At 40.0% G+C, this 20,846-nt stretch overlaps 1 protein-coding gene across 2 annotated transcripts in view; it reads right to left on the reverse strand.

Moving 5' to 3' along the window:
* DOK7 (docking protein 7) overlaps positions 1–20,846 on the reverse strand; it is a 112,045-nt gene that overhangs the window by 53,313 nt on the left and 37,886 nt on the right. For both annotated transcript variants that reach the window (XR_012668210.1, XM_048849030.2), the window contains exons 6-7: positions 11,031–11,138; positions 8,046–8,920 (exon numbers count right to left, since the gene is read on the reverse strand). Coding sequence is in view for 1 of the 2 variants with exons in the window: in XM_048849030.2 (XP_048704987.2) it covers positions 8,046–8,920; positions 11,031–11,138 (983 nt within the window). In the remaining variant the exon portion in view is untranslated. The remainder of the gene's footprint in view (positions 1–8,045; positions 8,921–11,030; positions 11,139–20,846) is intronic.

Genomic DNA, 20,846 nt, shown 5'->3' on the forward strand with positions numbered 1-20,846 from the left:
AGGTAAGTCAATGGAAGAGCTCTCTCCCATCAGCTTAGAGCTTCTGCACTCGAAGCACTAGAGTGGTGCAGCTGCATGCTCTGTAGTGTAGCCGTAGCCGTAGCAAATAAACTGATGCAGGTGAAACGCCACGCTGGGATACCCTTGCTCATCTTCCACCATGAGTAGCCACATTTAAGTCAATGGGAAGCAAAGTACTACTCATTGTGAGTAAAGGTATCACAGTCTGGCCCTAACTAAGAGCACCAAATGAGATGTAATTGAAGAGAATACTATTAATAGAAATGGATAGAAATAGCCTGAAAACTGTTCTGATTTATGCCAAATGCCAATGGCATCAAAGTCCATTCTCATAGTGAGTCAGTCAAATGTAATGGATCCCCAGACATACCTCTTCTTTGCACAATTAAATATTATTTATTGTTGGGCTGTTATTTATTTGTATATGAGTGTGACAGTCTCTCCTTTTATAATTAGGTTACAACATGTTGCACAATAATCAGTGGGTTGTTTTTTTTTATTTGGAACTTTTGGATTTGTCTGTGTTATCAGGTATTTTAAAGCATTTGGGCTTGAAGGCTTCTTCACTGCAGCTCTGTGAAAGAAATGGTATCAAGTCAAGTTTGGCCCAATGCATTAAAGTGTTTCTAACAGAAAAAGGAACTACGTAAGACAAAGCCCACAATTTATTATGGGCCTTGTTCACTCCCATTGAAGTCAATGTCAAATCGGTCATTGATTTCAGTGGTGCAGCATCAGCGCCTATTTGTAAATGAAAAATGAGAGCAGATAAGTGGGAACACTCAGGAACTGCCTACAGCTCTGATCATGGAAGAAGAAGAGGAAGGTGTGGAGCTTTAAAAATTGAACAGTCTTTCCAGGCAGTTTAGAATTGCCCTGGAGTTTTAAAGGTAAAAATAGTAGAATATTTTTGTTGAGGTTCAATGGAGATGTTCAAAGATGGAAAAAAGGGTTAGAAAGAGTGTTGTCTGATGGTTAGACCCGGGAAATGGGAGACAGAGCTGCTTTGCTGCTGTCTCGCTGATCTGATCTAGTCAGGTCCTCTCTGTGTCTGTTTCAATATCTTTAAAATGGGTTAATTTTTTTAAGCACTTAAAATCCTCAAATGAAAAGAAAAAGTATAGAAATGCAAAGCATTCATAGCAGTATTAATCAGCAGGTGATTTACATATAGAAATAACTTCTCAGAATTGTTAAGCCTCAGAACACACTGACTTACACGCAAGGGACAGTAAGACTTTTTTTTTTTAGTAGAGATTTTCTAGTACTAGCTGACTGAAAGGCAAAAAAATCTGTTTAGAACAAAGCTTACCTATTGTCATTTAGAAGAAAATGTGTATACGTGCTGATAAGAATTAAAAGTATCATATTTGTTATGTGAGCTGAGTTACACAAACCTCTGAACAAACAGAGTTTAAATATTGATAAGTGTATTTGCCAATGACATGTCGTCCTATGTTGTCCTTTATATTTGGAAATTAGAAGAGACCAAAGACATTACAAGGCACAAATGAACAGTTCTGTCTTACGTGAGATGGGAGTGTGATGACACTAGTAGAAAAATGGATGTGTATACTGATACTGTACATTATAAACAGATGTGGAAGGATTAGATTTATCAGTAAACACCGATTTCACCGTAAAAACCAATGATTAAAAATATTTCCATTGATAATAATCAAAATTTACAGATAGGCAATGTAAGAAAAATGTTGCTTAAGAACTTATTTGAGTTTCATTTAAGATATTTACTGTCACATGTCATATTTTGACATGTGATGTTGACAATTTGTGTTTTGAAGGTTATAAAGACTTAACTTTCTGAATCTCAGTCTACTGTCATTAAATAATTATCTGATCCCCCCATTATTTCCCACAACTCTGAAAATGTAAATAGATAAATATTGAAAAAATGCTTAAAATTTTGCACAACTGTAAACATTAAAATGGAGAATAAAAAATGCTTAAACATAATCAATATTAATCATCAACATTATTTTTAAAAAATCTAGCTTTGCCAGCCTAATTATAAAGCACCTCTATGATTTCTTTAGCATCTTTTTTTTTCCACTAATGAAAACTTCAGTGTTAAAATAAAAAAACTGAAAAACTTCCCTTTACAGATGTAACAATGAAATTGTCTGTGGCCATCCCATTACACAAAGTTACATCCTACAGACATTCTTCTTTCACACCCATTTTATAGGCTTTTATCCCCAATGACATAGGATTCAGGAGGCCTGGGTTCAAGCCTCTTCTCTATCACAAGCTTCCTGTGTGACACTGGGTAAGTTATTTAGGACTAGATCCACAAAGGGACTTGGGCACTGCAATGTCAAACTTTTAGGTGCCTGATGCTCAGTGAAATCCTCAGCCAGGCACCCAGGTTCACTTTACAGTGCATGGACAGAGTTAGATGCCTCAGAATGGGATTCACAACAGCCAGCAAGCTGAGCAAGGTAACTACCTAAGCTAGCCAGTAGGAAATGCCAAGGAGAGGAGTGGGTAGGCACTTAAGTTCAGGCCTGAGGGAGGTGCCTGACTCTGCTCAGTCACAGCCTGTGAACCCACCCCTGGATCCACCTAAGGGCCTAAGACAGGCTAGCTCTTTCTCACAAAAAATCAGAGATACCCACCCATTGTTATCACCAATAGCCCACCAGATAGGGGCACTCACCTGGGATGTAGGAGATGTGTTTTCAAATCCCTGCTCTGCCTGATCTGAACCAGGAACTTGAAACTGGGTCTCCTATATCCCAGGTGAGTGCTCCAACCACCATGCTAGAGAGTCAGACTCTCCCTTTTGCTCTCTGGCCCAATGAATATTTAACTATTTACAAATTTCCAACAGGAGAGACTGAGAGCGCTCCACCCCAGAATACCCCAAAGCCTGGGAGTTAGGTGTTGCACCATCAACGTACCATTTGTGAATCTAGCCCTCTGTGCCCCAGCTCCCCATCTGTAAAATGGGATAACACCCATTTCCCTGCCTCACAGGGGTGTTGTGCAGAAGGTTGTGAGGCATTCAGATACTATGGTAATGGGAGCTATACAAGTACCATAGATGGATGAATTCAGTAGAGTCATTCCTGATTTGTACCATTGTAAGTGAATTGGGACCCTCATCTCCACAGAGGTAGTGGTATTCCAGATGATCAAGCAATCAAACTGGCTGAATATATGCTGGTATTTCATAACAGACCCATAGAAAAACAATGCTTTTTATTTTTATGCTGACTGAGTCACAACAAGTTAACTAGCAAAACCTTAGTCTAATCCTATACTCTTCATGCACAAAAAAACTCCCATTGAAATCAATGGTTTCAGAGTAACAGCCGTGTTAGTCTGTATTCGCAAAAAGAAAAGGAGTACTTGTGGCACCTTAGAGACTAACCAATCTATTTGAGCATAAGCTTTCGTGAGCTACAGCTCACTTCATCGGATGCATACTGTGGAAACTGCAGCAGACTTTATATACACACAGAGATCATGAAACAATACCTCCTCCCACCCCACTGTCCTGCTGGTAATAGCTTATCTAAAGTGATCATCAAGTTGGGCCATTTCCAGCACAAATCCAGGTTTTCTCACCCTCCACCCCCCCACACACACAAACTCACTCTCCTGCTGGTAATAGCCCATCCAAAGTGACAACTCTCTACACAATGTGTATGATAATCAAGGTGGGCCATTTCCTGCACAAATCCAGGTTCTCTCACCCCCTCACCCCCCTCCAAAAAACACACACACAAACTCACTATCCTGCTGGTAATAGCTCATCCAAAGTGACCACTCTCCCTACAATGTGCATGGTAATCAAGGTGGGCCATGTCCAGCACAAATCCAGGCTCTCTCACCCCCCCCCCTTTTCCCGGGGACACACACACACACCGATGAAGTGAGCTGTAGCTCACGAAAGCTCATGCTCAAATAAATTGGTTAGTCTCTAAGGTGCCACAAGTACTCCTTTTCTTTTTATTGAAATCAATGAGAGTTTGGGGTAAGCCAGGAATATAAGATCGGGGCCACCATTTCCACAGTTAGGCACATTTCTTGCTACCTTCACTGATGTTGGTACACAAACTGAGTTTGTGTGTGTGTCCCCGGGAAAAGGGGGGGGGGGTGAGAAAGACTGGATTTGTGCTGGGCATGGCCCACCTTGATTACCATGCACATTGTAGGGAGAGTGGTCACTTTGGATGAGCTATTACCAGCAGGAGAGTGAGTTTGTGTGTGTATGGGAGTGGGGGGGTGAGAAAACCTGGATTTGTGCTGGAAATGGCCCACCTTGATTATCATGCACATTGTAGGGAGAGTGGTCACTTTGGATGAGCTATTACCAGCAGGAGAGTGAGTTTGTGTGTGTGTTTTTTGGAGGGGGGTGAGGGGGTGAGAGAACCTGGATTTGTGCAGGAAATGGCCCACCTTGATTATCATGCACATTGTGTAGAGAGTTGTCACTTTGGATGGGCTATTACCAGCAGGAGAGTGAGTTTGTGTGTGTGTGGGGGGGGAGTGGAGGGTGAGAAAACCTGGATTTGTGCTGGAAATGGCCCAACTTGATGATCACTTTAGATAAGCTATTACCAGCAGGACAGTGGGGTGGGAGGAGGTATTGTTTCATGATCTCTGTGTGTATATAAAGTCTGCTGCAGTTTCCACGGTATGCATCCGATGAAGTGAGCTGTAGCTCACGAAAGCTCATGCTCAAATAAATTGGTTAGTCTCTAAGGTGCCACAAGTACTCCTTTTGTTTTTATTGAAATCAATGAGAGTTTGGGGTAAGCCAGGAATATAAGATCGGGGCCACCATTTCCACAGTTAGGCACATTTCTTGCTACCTTCACTGATGTTGGTACACCACAAGGAAGTCAATAAAAACAGCCATATTCATTTCATATCCATTCAAAATGCAAGAGGATGACAGTTGGGGCAGGGAAAACCGTATCTGCCAGATGGAAAAGGACAAAATCAGTTGGAAAAGACAGTTTTATTTCCAGGCTTCTATGAAATTTTACAAACAATGGAGGAGTTTAAAAAAACCCAACACCAACACTCTATAAAAATCTTGACGTTATTTCCTAAACTATGGCATCAAATGAAGTTACAGAAAAAAAAATTTTGTACAGTGAAGTGCTATTCCCCATTCTAATAGTGACTAGGCAGTCGGAAACGGAATGAACATGGCCCAGTAATAAATCTATAAACCTTAATAAAAACAATCCAAGATTCTGAGCCTAAAATATGCCTGATGTATATACTATACAAGGATCTCAGCTAAAATATTTATCTGCATAACTGAAAATACCTATATGAAAATACAGTGGCAAAGGCACACACAATGCAGTTTATAATTAAGGGAATCTTGCGCACACTGGGGCAATGTACCACAGAATACAAAAGAGCTTGGACATTTACTTCCTAATCTTAAACCTCAGCTGCTAATATATTTCTAGTTCCTTTATGTTTTATTTCAATGTACAATAGATTTGCTCAGTGGTTATATTCTTCACCTTGAGTGAAACAGGAAAGCGTTACTGCCATATTTTCCGTCTGAGCATGGAAGATTCCCAGTTTACAAGCCAAATGTTGATGTCCTGCATTCTGGTCATCATCCTTCTAGTCACTAGTGGAGTGGATGAGCCTTCTCGATTTTGCTCCTTAACTAGCTACTGGAGTCACTCTTGATTAGAAAAGGCAAATATTACCCTCCACATCCAGCATTCTCCATCTTCTATCCCAGACCCATTTCAGTCCCTTGATACACAGCTCTCTGACACACAGGTGTCTACACCCCTGCACCATAACCCCAAATCCGGCCTCCCTTACTGGTTCTGTTGCCAGAGGACACCGCACACCTGTACTTGCTCCAGTCTTGACATTTTTACTCCCTTCTTTCTTGGTCAAATTACCATTGAAATAAACTTTTGCCTGAGTAAGGACTACAAGATTTGCAAAAGTTCACTAACAAGGATGAACATGAAAAACTGCTGCTGTACTTCATTACTGTTATGGACTATACTGTTCTCTCCATCTCATTTACTTAGACTAAATATCAGGAATTTAAAAACATCAACACAATTTAATTAAGAGTTTATCTGAAATTGCAAAAGCATGCAAAACATTGGCCCAATAAAGGCTTTCTGAACATCTTCAAATAGATGTGGAGAACTGATGTCAAGTAATCCATGATTCAATTCAGCTTGCTCCTAGTGGTATCCCAAATGTATCCTATTCACAGCATGTAGAATAGGAAATATTTAATTACAGAATATGGGTTTGTGCCTGCACCATTTTACGTGTAAAGAAGGCATGGACAGGGTCCAGTAGTCGTTTCTAAAATAACTAATCTTGCTATAATGGTTTTGATTACTTTTAACAAAAACACAATTGTTATTTGTATAATTCAGTAAAGCATATTTTCAGAGTTCTTTAAGATGGGCAGGGAAGAGAAGCAAAAGTATTTATCCTGTACTAAAACAAGTTCAAGGGAGGGCAGCATTTCTCATGTCACTGTTTATTTTCTAGATTACCGTCCATTCTGCATAAGACCTTTTCCAACATTTCCCTACTGTTAGAATGGCTGAAAGTACAGTGGCCTCACAGTTTTCCTCCTACATGGTGTCTGGTCTAATGCATTTAGAATCAATCGTCCAGTCAGGGAGCGGACTGGAAAAGGGGGGAGTAGTGACTTCAGTCCTTTACAGTTTTGAAGACGTAGAGTGCCAATACCATCCTCTAGTGCCCAGAGACTTTAAAATAGACTGCACTACAAGCACATAGAGCGCTGCAGGACAAGAAAAGGCCAACAGCCCAACAAGCTTATTAACTTCTTCTGAATTTGAAAACCTGTTCTCTCCCACATACTCATTTAAAATTATACACTTAAATTACCTTATTTAACAACTGTTTCTCTAAGTGAGATAATTTTGCCTGATTTCTCAGTTTATACTTCAGTTCCTAATTTTTTACATTCTCTCTCTCTCTCTCTCTTTCCCAGGTTTTCTGTGCCTCACCAACATGAACACAGCTTTATCTAGTTCCAGTTTAGCAACCACGATAAAAACACCACAAAAAAATCTTCTAAAAAACCGGTAAAAGGAAATATTTTCTTCACATAATGCATTAATAGCATGTGGGACTCATTACCAAGATATCACTGAGGCCAAGAATTTAATAGGATTCAAAAAGGGATTAGACATTTATATGGATAACAAGAATATCCAGAATCATAATAGTAAATATTTTAAAATAAACAAAAGTGTGCAAACCCTCATGCTTCAGTTCTTAAGTCAGCCTCTAACTATTGATGGTTAGGAAGAACTTTTCCTGAGAGCTGGCTCTCCCATAACCAGCTACTTCTGGGTTTCTTGCACCTTCTCTGAAGCATCTGACACAGGCCACTCTTAGTGTCATGATACAGATGGACCCACTAGTCTGATCCAATATAGTAGCTCTTATGTTCTCCTTCACCAGTCAGAAGCGCCACCATTCTGGCTTCCCCATGCACACAAGGTGCTCACATACTACAGTCATGAGCACAAACCAACTATCTGTCAAAATAAATATGCATTTTTAAAAAATGGCTATCCTAGCATATCATCCATTCTTTTCAGCCTCCCTTCACTCTACTCAAGGAATACAAACAGCAAGACATCCTCATTTGCACTAAATTAATTATCACGGGACAAACTCAACCCTCCGATGTGCCTGTGACATTTCTACTGAAGTCAATGGGAGTCACTCATGTGTATCCAAGGAAAGAATCTGGTCCACTGAAAGACAATGCTTGATGGTCTATATGTTTCAATGTTTTCCTGTTCCAGACATGGTTTTTAAGGAGGGGAGAGGTTGCCATCTACTGAATCTTTCAACATACCCATAAAACAGCACAAATGTCATTATCCCAAAAAGAAATAGGCTGCAATTCACAACTATTCTTACATCCTTACATCATTTAAATTAATGGTGTTAAATATGGTACTTAAGTCTTTGTTAGCATCTGCTCAGTATTAGGTATTTACCTTTAGTCCACCACAGATCGGACAAGCTGAAAAGAGAGCTCTTGCCATCCCAGGGTGGGGGCTATATATTTCACAGGGGTCAGCTGGGACTCCACTAGGTGGTGCCAGCTCACTACTTTTGGAGTCTAACACCTGTCCTTGTGGTTTTACATCTGACCACCTCGAAACAAAATCCACATATGTCTCATCACTTGAGTCTTTGGTGCTTTCTGGGAGTAAGGATGCATGCCTCCCCCTGTCTTGGCTCTGCTCAGGTGCCATCCGTGTTTCCGACTGTGGTACCAGCACCTTAGGGTCACTAATGCCTTGAGGTGCTGGGTCCTGGTCCTTTGGTTGGGTGGAATCCGCACTCTTGTGTTGTACATCTATAGCAGCTGCCTGTAATAAACTCCTGGGTGTGTCATAAATATGTCTGACAGGGCTAGGAACCTGATATTCTGAGCCCAAGCTCCTCTGGGGTTCACTGTGCAGGCAAGTACATAAATTCTGATCTGAAGGAAGGTTCAATGGCAGGCTAAGCAATGATCCAAACTCATCACCATGGCAAATATCCAGACTCCCAGCATAGGAAGAGAAACTTCCAGAGTAAGAAGAGTGACTACCAGTAGCTATCCCACTGTCAGAAGAACTCTGACGACCTATTTCCTGTAGCTGTCTAGACCGAAGAGGCTTAGGAGGTGGTTTGGTGGTGCCACGTGCCCCTTCTGCAAGCGTTTTTTCTTCCCCAAAATGAATGCCCTTTGCAGGTACCAGTCCATGACTCTCTTGAGAAGTGCTGGCCGAAGACTGTTCAGGCCAAATTGTTAACCTACTCCCAACACTAGCGTCCGAGTGGCTGGTATCTGAAGACGAACTTGACAGGCTTCTATCATCTCCTGGAATAAAAGAAACTAGATCAACCCATGTTCAAAATATAATTAAACTAAAAGCAAGGAAAGGACAAATAAGCAGAGAGGACCATGGAATTCTATCTGTCTCAGGGGAGGGCTGGTTCTGCCATATTAACAGAGTGCATCTTACAATTTGTACCCCTGGAAAAAGATTCAAGAACAACCTGGTGCCCTTAGTGTAAATGTATTGTATCTCTGAAAATATATCACATTCTATGCTAAAATTGAAGATTATGTGCCTGCATCTCCTCTCTGGTGTAGACCAGGAATAGCTGAAGTGAAGCCAATTACATAACACTGGGGTAAAATATACATCAGCATATATTCTACTCCAGTGTTATTTCACTGGCTTCAGTTCAGCTATTCCTAACCTACACCAGAGAGGAGAAGTAGGCCAAATGACCTCAAAATATCTGAGGATGTTCCAAAATATAAACTTTTAATTCTAAATTGCCACGAGCTGTATATTAGATTTCAACATTTGTATTTGATTTGAAGCTGTTGAATGAGTTTCTGTTTCATAGAAATCCCTGAAATGTAGAGCAAGAAGGCACCTCAAGAGGTCATCTAGTCCATCCCCCAAGCCAAGGCTGGTTTGATGCTTTTTATCTCTTACCAATGAATTTTAATTGAACAATTGCAAAGTCAACATTTTTAAAGGCATCAGATATAAAAATCAATTGTTCAGCTCGAGATTATCTTTTAGCTGATAGACCCGAAACTAAACTCTACCACGTTCCAAAGAAAAACAAAACTGTACATCACGTGAGCAGATGAAAATGTAACCGATATGGCTATGATGACAGTTTTGTATCCATAATATATACACATATCCCACCATGATACTTTTATGCATGGATTGAAAAACTATTTTTCCCCACTAGTAGCTGTAGCAAGAGTATTTGCACAGAAGGTCATACATACCTGAAGCACTCACTGGAAGTGGAAAACTAAGAAAAGGCTATGAATTGTCATGGTAAGGACAGCCAGGCATTTTCATCCCAATTAAAGGTATTATGGTATAGAAAGTGATTTTCTGCCCTTTTACTTAAGAATGGAAATTAATGGGTAGACAATGGGTCATTTTGTTAGTATTAATTTTAGACTTGGTGGAACAGATTCTTAGCTGGTGTAAATAGGTATACCTCTGCTGAAATCATTGGTGCTGTGTCCATTTGCATCACTCAATGCTCTGAGCATGAATCAAATTCTATTCTCAGTTACAATGGTAACCTCATTGGACTCTGTGGTGTCACTTTGGATTTGCACGGATGCAAAGGAAATCAAAATATAGCCCCCTAAATCTAACCTTTTTTTCCCCGCTACGTTCATTGACTCGTGACTGTTGTTTTTCATGTTCTTTGGCTCCAGATGGGAAGATCTAGTTTTATTACCAGAAGGTATATAATAAGTAAAAATCAGAACAATAAATCCAGAGCATAGCACAAGAAATACACCCTGGAATGTGTGAATCTATTTACAAAGAAGATTTTTACTGAGGACAAAGCAAGTTATAATGGTTATTGGCTTTTAAAAATATTTGGAAGTAAATGTATATTTAGAAACACTAAGCACCAAATTATGCCTCCACATGTAAATGTCTTTAAGACTGACATGCATACACGCGCCCAAAGACACAGAAAAAGGAAGGGTTTAATGTCAAAGGACAGGAAACCAAGGTTCTGTTCCTCACCGTGCCAGAGATTTGCTGTGTGACTTATGCAAATCACTTCATGCCATAGGCCTTAATTCAGCAAGGTACTTAATCACGTATCTGACTTCAACGAGACTGCTCACTTCAATGTGACTACTCACATGCTTAAAGTTATGCACATGCTTACGTACCTTCCTGACTTGGGGCTCTGGAGCCTGATCCAAAACCCACTGAAGACAACAGAAATAGTCCCACGGACTTCAGTGGACTTTTGATCATGCCCTTAAAGCAAAGGGAGCTAAGAAAGTGACCTTGTCCAATACATTTGGAAGACTCAATATTTTAAAAAGCTATGGTTTTCTTATGTCAAAAGCCTCAAGAAAAAGACCGTTGAAATAAAATCCAGACTTGTATCATAGCTTGATCGTAGGCATTTCTTACCTCCACTGCCCTGGCGACTTGAATGGGATAGTAGGCTCAGACGCTTTTCTAATTGCAAAGCTTCGTGGGCCACTCTCTCCTCCATGTAGGCTGGATTTGCGCTTGGATCTTTAAGAAAGGAACAAATGGGTAAGTTTTTGAAAAAGGCAGTGAAACTACTGAGAGAAAAACAACGAAATGTTATACTGCAGCTTCTACCGTAGGGATTTAGCAAACCTTGTCATGTGTTTGCATAGGCTACCTTCCTAAGTAACATCTCACTGACAAACTTTTTATCTTGTTATTTCCCCTCTCCAAAAGGTCATAGGATATGGGACAAGTGACCTTTAGGCCTGACCTGGAGAGGCACTGAGCAATCAGTGGGAGTTCTGTGTGCCCAGTACCTTTCAGGATCTAACCTAAAGTCAGCAAAAGTAGTAACTAGGGGACTGATCCTGAAAGGTACTACACTGGAATCAAGGGCAGTTGAGTGCCCAGATGAGAACCTAGATCTGGGGGATTAAGAAGAGAGTATGTGACCTTTAAAATTAAGGGTGAAATCCTGACCTCACTGAAGTCAATGGGAGTTTTGCCATTAACTTCAGTGGGGGCTGGGTTTTCACTCAGAGTTTCTGGTGTGGATTTATAAACTAATTCAAAGACAGTAATATTTTTGCTACCATACAAGTTAGAATAATAGAAATACGAGGTTGGAAGGGACTTCAAGAGGTCATCTGGGCCAGCTATTTAAAAGGATACCCAGCATACGTGTTTTTTTAAAACCTTGTAAAAATTAGACAGAGAAAAGGTCAATTAGACCTTGCCTATAAAGGACTATTGCTTATATGCTTATAGTATATTTTCTACTGGTTTAGCCAGTCTAGCTCAATGAAATGTCACAATGAGAGAGGATCCCACCACCTCCTGTGGTGGGGGAGAAGGTATTGAACACTTCACAAACTTGAGTGTACACCTTCCTCGGAAAACATGCCATTCTTCTCTGTATCGCTTCATTTTCCAGCCACGCATGATAAAACCAGATGTTGGTAGCAATCATTATTATATTCTTGAGAATAATTTGACAAGATTACTGTAAACATCTTAAAAATGTACGGCATGTTTAACAGCTGCAGTGTATATGGGCTGCTAACTCATTCTCATAGAAGTTTCAGTTGGTCTCATAATTACACAGGAAAAGAAGCAAATGTGAGATACAATACAGATTAGCTTTGGCACAGCTGCAGTTACCACATTCCTGCTCACACTGATAGTCACAGCATCTGTAACAAATATATACGGAATCATTTAACAAGAGAGGAAGGATAAATAGAGAAATACATTGCTGTTCATGGGCTGGTTGAGATTATGAACAATTTCTAACTGTGGAAACCAAGATTTCCATGTTTTTACATTGTGTTTCTCCATTCTCAAAGACTTGGGCTTGGTTCATTCCTACAGTGCAGATGCATCAATGGAGACATTCACAACCATGTGACAGCTATTACTGGCCACCTTTGGAGACAGTAGGCTTAGCAATTCAGCCAGGGTTGTATAGGACCAGCCAAAGACATCCAGGAGATCATAGAGACGTACGACTGGAAGGGACCTGGAGAGATCGTCTAGTCCAGTCCCCTGCACTCATGGCAGGATCAAGTATTATCTTCTAGACCATCCTTGACAAGTGTTTGTTTAACCTGCTCTTAAAAATCTCCAGTGATGGAGATTCCACAACCACCCTGGGCTATTTATTCCAGTGTTTAATCACCATGACAGGAAGTTTTTCCTAATGTCTAACCTAAACCACCCCTGTTGCAATTGAAGTCCATTGCTTCTTGTCCTATCCTCAGAGGTTAAGGAGAACAATTTTTATTCCCCTCCTTGTAACAACCTTTTAAGTACTTGAATGAGCTCAATCAAAATATCTCACAGATCCCTTGCCCTGACCCTCACCACTGACTTTCTGGGCTGCATCAGCTGGCCCTAAGCCCTTTAGTGGAGAAGAGGTTACTGTCACGGCACACTCTTTAGCTTTCCTCCCCATCTAGGTGGGCTTTTCATTTCTGCAGATCAGTAGCTTGGTTCCCACTGACAGAATGAATTGGGTATACTAGGTATTAGTTATAGATACTTATATTGAACATTAAAGCTGCTCTGCAAGGGACAGGGCTTAAAGTGATCTCAAAGAAATGCTGGGTCTATCAATGATCATGACTGGAACAAAGTCAGCGTCACTCCCATTTCACAACTCCAGGCCATCCTGAGGTCCACTGACTTTATAACCCTCTTTGCTAGTGACATGTCTCAGAGGCATCGCCAAAGACTTTTTTTTTTTTTTGGAGGCTGGGTCTGTGACCCCACCCTTATCCCCCTGCAACCCAACCCATTTTAGGCATTGATTAGGACCAAATCCTGCACATCCTTACTTAAGCAAAACTCCAGTTGCATACAGTGGGAACCTTGCTAGTGTAAATTGCAAGATTTCTCCATCAGTCCTCATGGCTCAACTCAGACATATCTAAACGAGGAGTTGGCTCTTTGTATACCAGGTTGCAAATTGCTGCTTGTATCTGTCCACGACCTGAGGGTGCAGAGCTGTTAGCTGTAATGCCCCTCCATTTTGGCATGCTCTTCATGCTGTGGTTTCTTCTGCTGTCTCTATTCACGTGCTCTCACATCCAAAAGGGGATGTAGTTCAGCAGAGATAAGTTTTACAAAGCACTTCAAGTGCAAGACTGGTATAGTGAGTGAGTGAACAAAACCAGACTGAATCTATATGAAAGAACCGATTAAGATGGGCTAGGAGGAAACGTGGGTTAAAGTGCATTAAGGCTTCTGATCTCTGGAGAATTGTTTGTTTGTTTTTTTAAAAATACTGGTTTAGGTCACAAGTCAAAACGGGTTGGTGGTGTCATCCTACACCCCATTTGTGCACAATACAAAACCACTAAACAATGTGTAATAACTTGCCATGACAGGCAGTCTCTGCTCCAGAGAATCCCAGGACAGCGATAGGATGACCGGTCTGGACATAGCTGTCTGAGGAAGTTTTTACAGCATCTTCCCACGCAACATCTTATTAGAGCTCTAGCCAGAGAATCATTTCACGAACACTATCTCTCTCTCTCTCTCTCTCTCTCCCCCCCCCCACCCAGGTTGTCCATACACCTGAGCCCATAGTATCTAAGCACTTAGATTCATGCAAACATTCAAATTAAGAAAAATACTTCATCATTTCCAAACAGAAATGGATCCCCTTGTGTAAAGAAAGCTGCGCATCAGCTGCTGAAATCTTCCCCTGGCCCTACTTTCCTGGTCAATTAGCAGGGGGTTATGTGAAGGTTGAATTGACTGAGATACCTATGATGGAGGGATTTTATTTTTATCATGAGCGTTGGTGGGTATTCATTAGAACCAGCTGAGCAGTCCATTGTGGGATATTTTGAATACTTTCATACTGTGACATTTTATTCATGTATTTAAAAGCTCCAAGACCATGGAATGAGCACTATGTAGAATCACAGAAATGTAGGATTGCCAGGGACCTCGAGAGGTCATCTAGTCCAGCTCCCTACACTGAGGTGGAACCAAGTAAACCTAGACCATCCTTGAGAGGTGTTTGTCCAACCTGGTCTTAAAAACCTCCAAAGATGGGGATTCCACAAACTCCCTTGGAAGCCTATTCCAGGATTCAATTTGTGATCCACTATAACCCCCAGATCCTTTTCAGCTGTATTACTACCGAGACAGTTTCTGCCCGTTTTGCATTTGATTTTTCCTTCCTAACTTCAGTACTTTGCACTTGTCTCTACTGAATTTTTTATTTTGTTCATTTCAGACTAATTCTCCAATTTATCAAGGTTGTTTCGACTTCTAACCCTCTCTCCAAAGTGTTTGCAATGCCTCACAACTTGGTGTCATCTGCAAATGTTATAAGCATACTCTCCACTCCATTATCCAAGCCATTAATGAAAATATTGTGGAGTACTGGACCCAGGACTGACTCCTGCTGGACCCTACCAGCTATGGGAACCATTGATAACTACTCTTTGACTGTGGCCTTTCAAGCAGATGTGCACACCCTTTATAGTAATTTTATTTAGACCACATTTCCCTAGTTTGTTTAGGAGAAGGTCATGTGGGACATGTCAAAAGCCTTAATAAAATCAATTATTTTAAAATTAGTCATTTATTTTGATCCATAAAAGATGAATCCGTAACTTTTTGAGATGTCCTTGCATTATAGGTGCCATAAAAATGTATTACTGTGTTATGTTACATTGTTTTACAAAAATCAGTCAAGGATGGAGCAGCAGCCTTAATCTCTGCATTTCCTTCCTTTGCATGTGTCAGTCAGATCCTTGCTGTTACAAGTGTAGGGTGATCTTACACCTGGTTCAGCCCCTTTACACCATGTAAAAAGGGACAGAGAGTGTAAATGGGACCTAAGAAGCTCCATGTCTGATTGAAGGAGGATTCCCTCAGCACAGGCACCGTGGACAACAGCCATAAAGCTAACAACCATAAGCCCATGCACATCATCACTCACGAGCCCTGACACAGTAAGTGTACCAAGGGCATGCTGAAATGGGGCCGTAACACTGCAGACATTCCAGTTATAGGGCAGCCTGGGGATGCTGCTGCAATTTAAAATGCTGCAGGATCAAGCTCTTTGACTGTAACATCTTCATGGCTGGGGTTGTGTCTTTAATGCTCACATGTTGCTCCATCAACAAATACTATATGGAATAATAATTAATAATAAATGTGAACTATCACATTTTTTCCTTCTAAATTTTATTTTGGATTGATGTATAATGGGTTAATTATTATAGAGATGTGTGTATTTGTTTGAATGATCCATTCCAAAGCATCACAGTGGTTATTCAAATGTAGAACAAGTTTCATATACACCAGATTTCTTAAAGTATGTATATTAGAAAAGAAAGCATGGATCAGGAAAATACTTTTGTACCAAAAGTTCATTATATTTTCTACACAACTGAACTATACTTTTCAAAACTGAATACCTAAACTACCCATGCAAATCCTGCATTTGAGCAAACAAGTATGCACCTAAACATATAATGGCCACGTTTGCGTAGCTATGTGCCCACTTATGCATGCAATTAAGGCCACCACCTTTGGAAATTGGATGTTTTTTAATTAGACAAATTATCACTATTGTGAATAAAAACAAGACAATATGCTAGTTTTCCAATTTATACTTTCCCCTGTGCCCCTACAGTTTCTTAGGGTTAATATTTAATAATGACAGAGCACCATTTAGCAAAGATGCTCTGTGAACTTTGCACATAAAAGGCTACGAGAGGTGTACATCATCATTTCCTCCTATCCATAGACATACTGGAAGGAAGCTTGGGGAAGCTGACTTGCTGCTTCCCCAGTCTATACCTATTCTGTGGATAGTGGAAAATTCAATCTGACTCCTTTCACTGCACTAAATTCTCTCTCTCTTCGCAAAAACGCCTTTGTTACATTAAGCAAACATTACGGACCCTTTTCCTTCTTGAGGCTGTCACAGAGGCATGTCTCTAAGTTCCAAGTAGTCAGAGAGGGGTGGTCAAAGGCAAAAATCCAAAATCCATCAGCAAATTGTGGAAAGAAATTCTAGTTCATACTTAAACTTCTAAACCAACCAAATTACGCCATTCAGAAGATTTCATAAATAAAGCCCCAAGAAAGAATGTATTAACATGACTTTGCATTAATTAATGTAAATGTAAATAATATTAATAACTTGAGTATTTCTGAGTATAATCCACTACAAGGAAGTTTAGATCTAGTTAGCTAAAGTGCAGGGCTGATTTATCTATTTAACATATTCCTTTCAACAGACTGGGTGGATTTTGATACTCTTGCCAGATACAGTATGCAGCTGCTGGCAACTGACCTTTTCAAGTAATACAGTACATTCTGTGTAATAGAATACTTGATAAGGAAAACTAGTCTGCACATGAATCTCCAGCACTACACAGAAGTTAGGATAGGTTGTGTCATTTTAACACACGTCTTAAACTTTTGAATGGCACCTGATAAACACAAGTCTGAAATGCAGTTGCATGCAAAGATATGCCTCTTACAATAATACAAGCTAGTCAGGTCACCTTTTTTTAATTTGCTTTCCATATGTCCACATACAGTCATCCGTATATTGTTCTGCCATTCACTGCTGATTACAGCCATGTACATTTTCCAATCTACTATGACAATATTACATGTATCTGTAAAGCATTCAAAATTCATAGGTGGGAGAATAAATTTTAAAACCATATATTGGCTGCGGCTGACGATGAGGCCGTAGAAAAATCTATAGATGCATTTTTTGGAACATTAGATGGATATATTAGCTGAAGTGTTGATGTGGGAGGTGAAGATATAAGAATGGTAGATCACAATTTGATTTCTGTACAGGAATGATGACAGTGGAAAGCTAGGAAAATCAGGGAAAAGACAGAAAAACGGCCCACAGATGCTTAGGCATCCAGAGTGATTGATATAGTATAAATCCTGAAACAACAGATAGAGAACAGAGGGAAGTATACATACTTATCTATATCCACAGAGGATTTTTTATACCAAAGTACAATTACGCCCAAGTTTTGGGAGATAGCAGGCCACTAAAAATATCAAAAAAGTGCCCTGCAGAAAAAAGTTCATAAAGACCCTTTACGGATCCCTAACTAGCGCAATCCAGTGTAGCCCTATTGGCTTCAATGGGACTACACCATTTACACCATGTGAAGGTCTGGCCCTTTTAATTAAAGGGGGAGTTTGGCAGCAGGATGAGCTGCAATGGCAGTGTCTGAATCGATTAGTCAACAAAGCGACAATTTTCTATAACCACATTCAATCTTCAGGGGGAAAAAAAAGAAAAAATTGAGAGCGTTTCTGTCACCGTCCTCCCATTCTGACACGTTTCAAGTGCCTCAAGAGATCTATGTCCTTTTGTTTCCCTCTGTCTGCCCAACATCTTTATCAGCAGGAATATGGCCAGCTCTAAGAATAATGTTTATTAGTGAACCACTGCTGCAGAGCATACAGGAGGAGCTGACATTCCCTAGTGCTCTGTGTGGGTCGGTGGGGGAGTTTAACAGCAAGAACAACAGACAACGCATCACACTGTCTCTTGTCAGTTTTGATCATTTCACTGGTGGTTTTTATATTATAATTCTTTGATTTGTATTAGCTTAATGAAAAAAGTACCCCATTGTTCACAGATATATATGCTTTGCAATCCTCAGTTCTGGCTGCCTGCATAAGGAGTAGCCAATTCTGATGCTTCAGTAGAAGACAAAACAGCCAAATAAGCTGTAAACGCACCCAAATCAATTCTGCAATGCTATGACATGGGTAAAATACTTCTCCCAGTTCTCATAAGCTCCTGTCTGTCATTAGAGACCCTGATTATTCCTGCTTTCTCGTTTTGCTTCTAGTTCACGTCTTGTAGCTGCACATTTTATTCTCTCAAAGAAGAGTATGAACTACACTGTAGACAACAGACAACGGTAGCTGCTGTTCTGTACTTTCTAGACAATAAAAAACTAGTGGGGAAAACTACTATTTACTCAACCTATTGGATTACCTCTTTCAAATCTGTTCCAATATGGGTCTCGTATGTATTCCTCGCACACCGAAAACTCCCATTAAAGCCAAAGGGAGATTTGGGCATGCAACTAATGCAGAACTGGCTCCTAGACATGTAAATCCTAATATACTGTACAAAGCCAACACAGGGCCAAATTCTGCTCCCTGTTACACTAATATAAATCTAAAAAACTCCCCTGAAGTTAGTGTCACTCCAGTGGAGCAGGTTATGATCAATCTGGACTAACAGAGGGCGGCACCATTTGTCTCAAAATTTATTATAGGCAGCACAGGGAGTGGCACTTTCCATTATAAGAACCAGTTTTCAGTTGCTGATAACTTTGCCCAACTTAAACAATTCAGGGTGGAATTTACCATTCCAGAAGTTTGCCTCAATTTGGAACTTAATGATTATCAGTAATTTGTTTGGATTATTTTGTAAAGTTTCAGATAAAATGGTTAAGCTGTTTCCAAGAATGAGATCAGGGGAAAAGAGGTTGCTTCGCCCGTGTTAAAAAAAAATTCTTACAACCACTTTGTTGAGAAGCTATAGCTGTCTTATCAGTTATCAGCCTCTGAAAATACAGCAGTTCACACGTGCTCAGTAGCGACTTGTTAGAGTTTGACAGCTAAATTCTCTGAAGACTCCATCTACACTGAGCATAGTTGACCCAGGCCTTCCTGCAGTTGCTGTTCCAGGCAGCTAGGGACTGCTCTGACACCAGGCACAGGAATCGAGAACAGGGAAATCATCTTTCTTGTACTCTTAGTGCTCCCCAAGGCAACATGGTGGAGGAGGAGGAAACAGCCTAACTGGAATGCAGAGGGGTATGAGAAGCAACATGAGGCATAGGAAGAGGTGCAGGGTTAGGGAACAGGGGCTGGAGCTCAAGGGTGAGAAAGGGTTAGAAACTGGAGCCAGGAAAGGTGGCCAGAAAATAGGGTCATCATAGTTCTACATGATGGAATTTTTGTTTATAACTTTTTTTTTTTTTTTTAAAAAGGAAATTATATAAAAAAAATATGTCAAAAGAATATGAAATTTGCAAAAGTCAAGCACTCAAAAGTTAGAATTAAGGTTTTTTTCTTTAGTAGTCATAATTCTTTATCGAAGTGAACCTCTTTTGGAGACCAAATAAGTTTGTATGTAATTAAATAATTTGTTTTTGCCTGTCCATAATAAAAGTCTTTATGTAAATTACAATTTTCTGAGTATACCCTAACTGACAAAATTATAAATCTGAACATCCCAACCACTTTTATACATGTCAAAAAGACTTAATTATGAATTAATTGTTTGGCATTTTTAAATGAATTAATGTTTACATTATAAATGCAAAAAACAGCATATAAAATTAGTGAGCTGTTATGAGCCTGATTTGCCTTTCTCTCACTGGTTTTATTTACAGTAGCATAGAAGCATTGATTTCAAGGAAGCAAAAGATTAATCAAGTGCTGTATACAATATGCATCTAATTTTAAAGTGGTAGGACTGAGAGGTTTTTTCTATCTTTCCAAAAATTTCACATCCAAACTACAGGAGAACCTCAGAGTTACGAACACCTCTGGAATGGAGCTTGTTTGTAACTCTGAAATATTCGCAAAAAGAAAAGGAGTACTTGTGGCACGTTAGAGACTAACCAATTTATTTGAGCATAAGCTTTCGTGAGCTACAGCTCACTTCATCGGAAGCTTATGCTCAAATAAATTGGTTAGTCTCTAAGGTGCCACAAGTACTCCTTTTCTTTTTGCGAATATAGACTAACACGGCTGCTACTCTGAAATCTGAAATGTTCGTAACCCTGAAAAAAATGTTATGACTTTCAAAAGTTTACAACATTGACTTAATACAGCTTTGAAACTTGACTATGCAGAAGAAAAATGCTGTGTGTGTCTCTCTCTCTGCTGCTGCCTGATTGCGTACATCTGGTTCCAAATGAGGTGTGTGGTAACTCATGTTTGCAACTCTGAGGTTCTACTGTAAATCTTTTATATCACATTTCAACACAAGAGATCGGTTTGTTTGCATGTTTACAGCAATGATAAAAATCCTGTAAAATTATTCTTATCATGAAAGCCATTAAATACCCCTAACTATGGACGTACAAACATTTGCTAAAAATGTGAAAGCCCCCTCCTCCACCATTTTAAAAGTTTCCTCCTTCACCACAGACACTGCACAGCTATTGTTCTACAAGATCATCTTCCACCTTCCTGCCCTGCTTGACATAC

Source organism: Caretta caretta, chromosome 4, assembly GCF_965140235.1.
Source record: "Caretta caretta isolate rCarCar2 chromosome 4, rCarCar1.hap1, whole genome shotgun sequence".
Classification (NCBI taxonomy): domain Eukaryota; kingdom Metazoa; phylum Chordata; order Testudines; family Cheloniidae; genus Caretta; species Caretta caretta.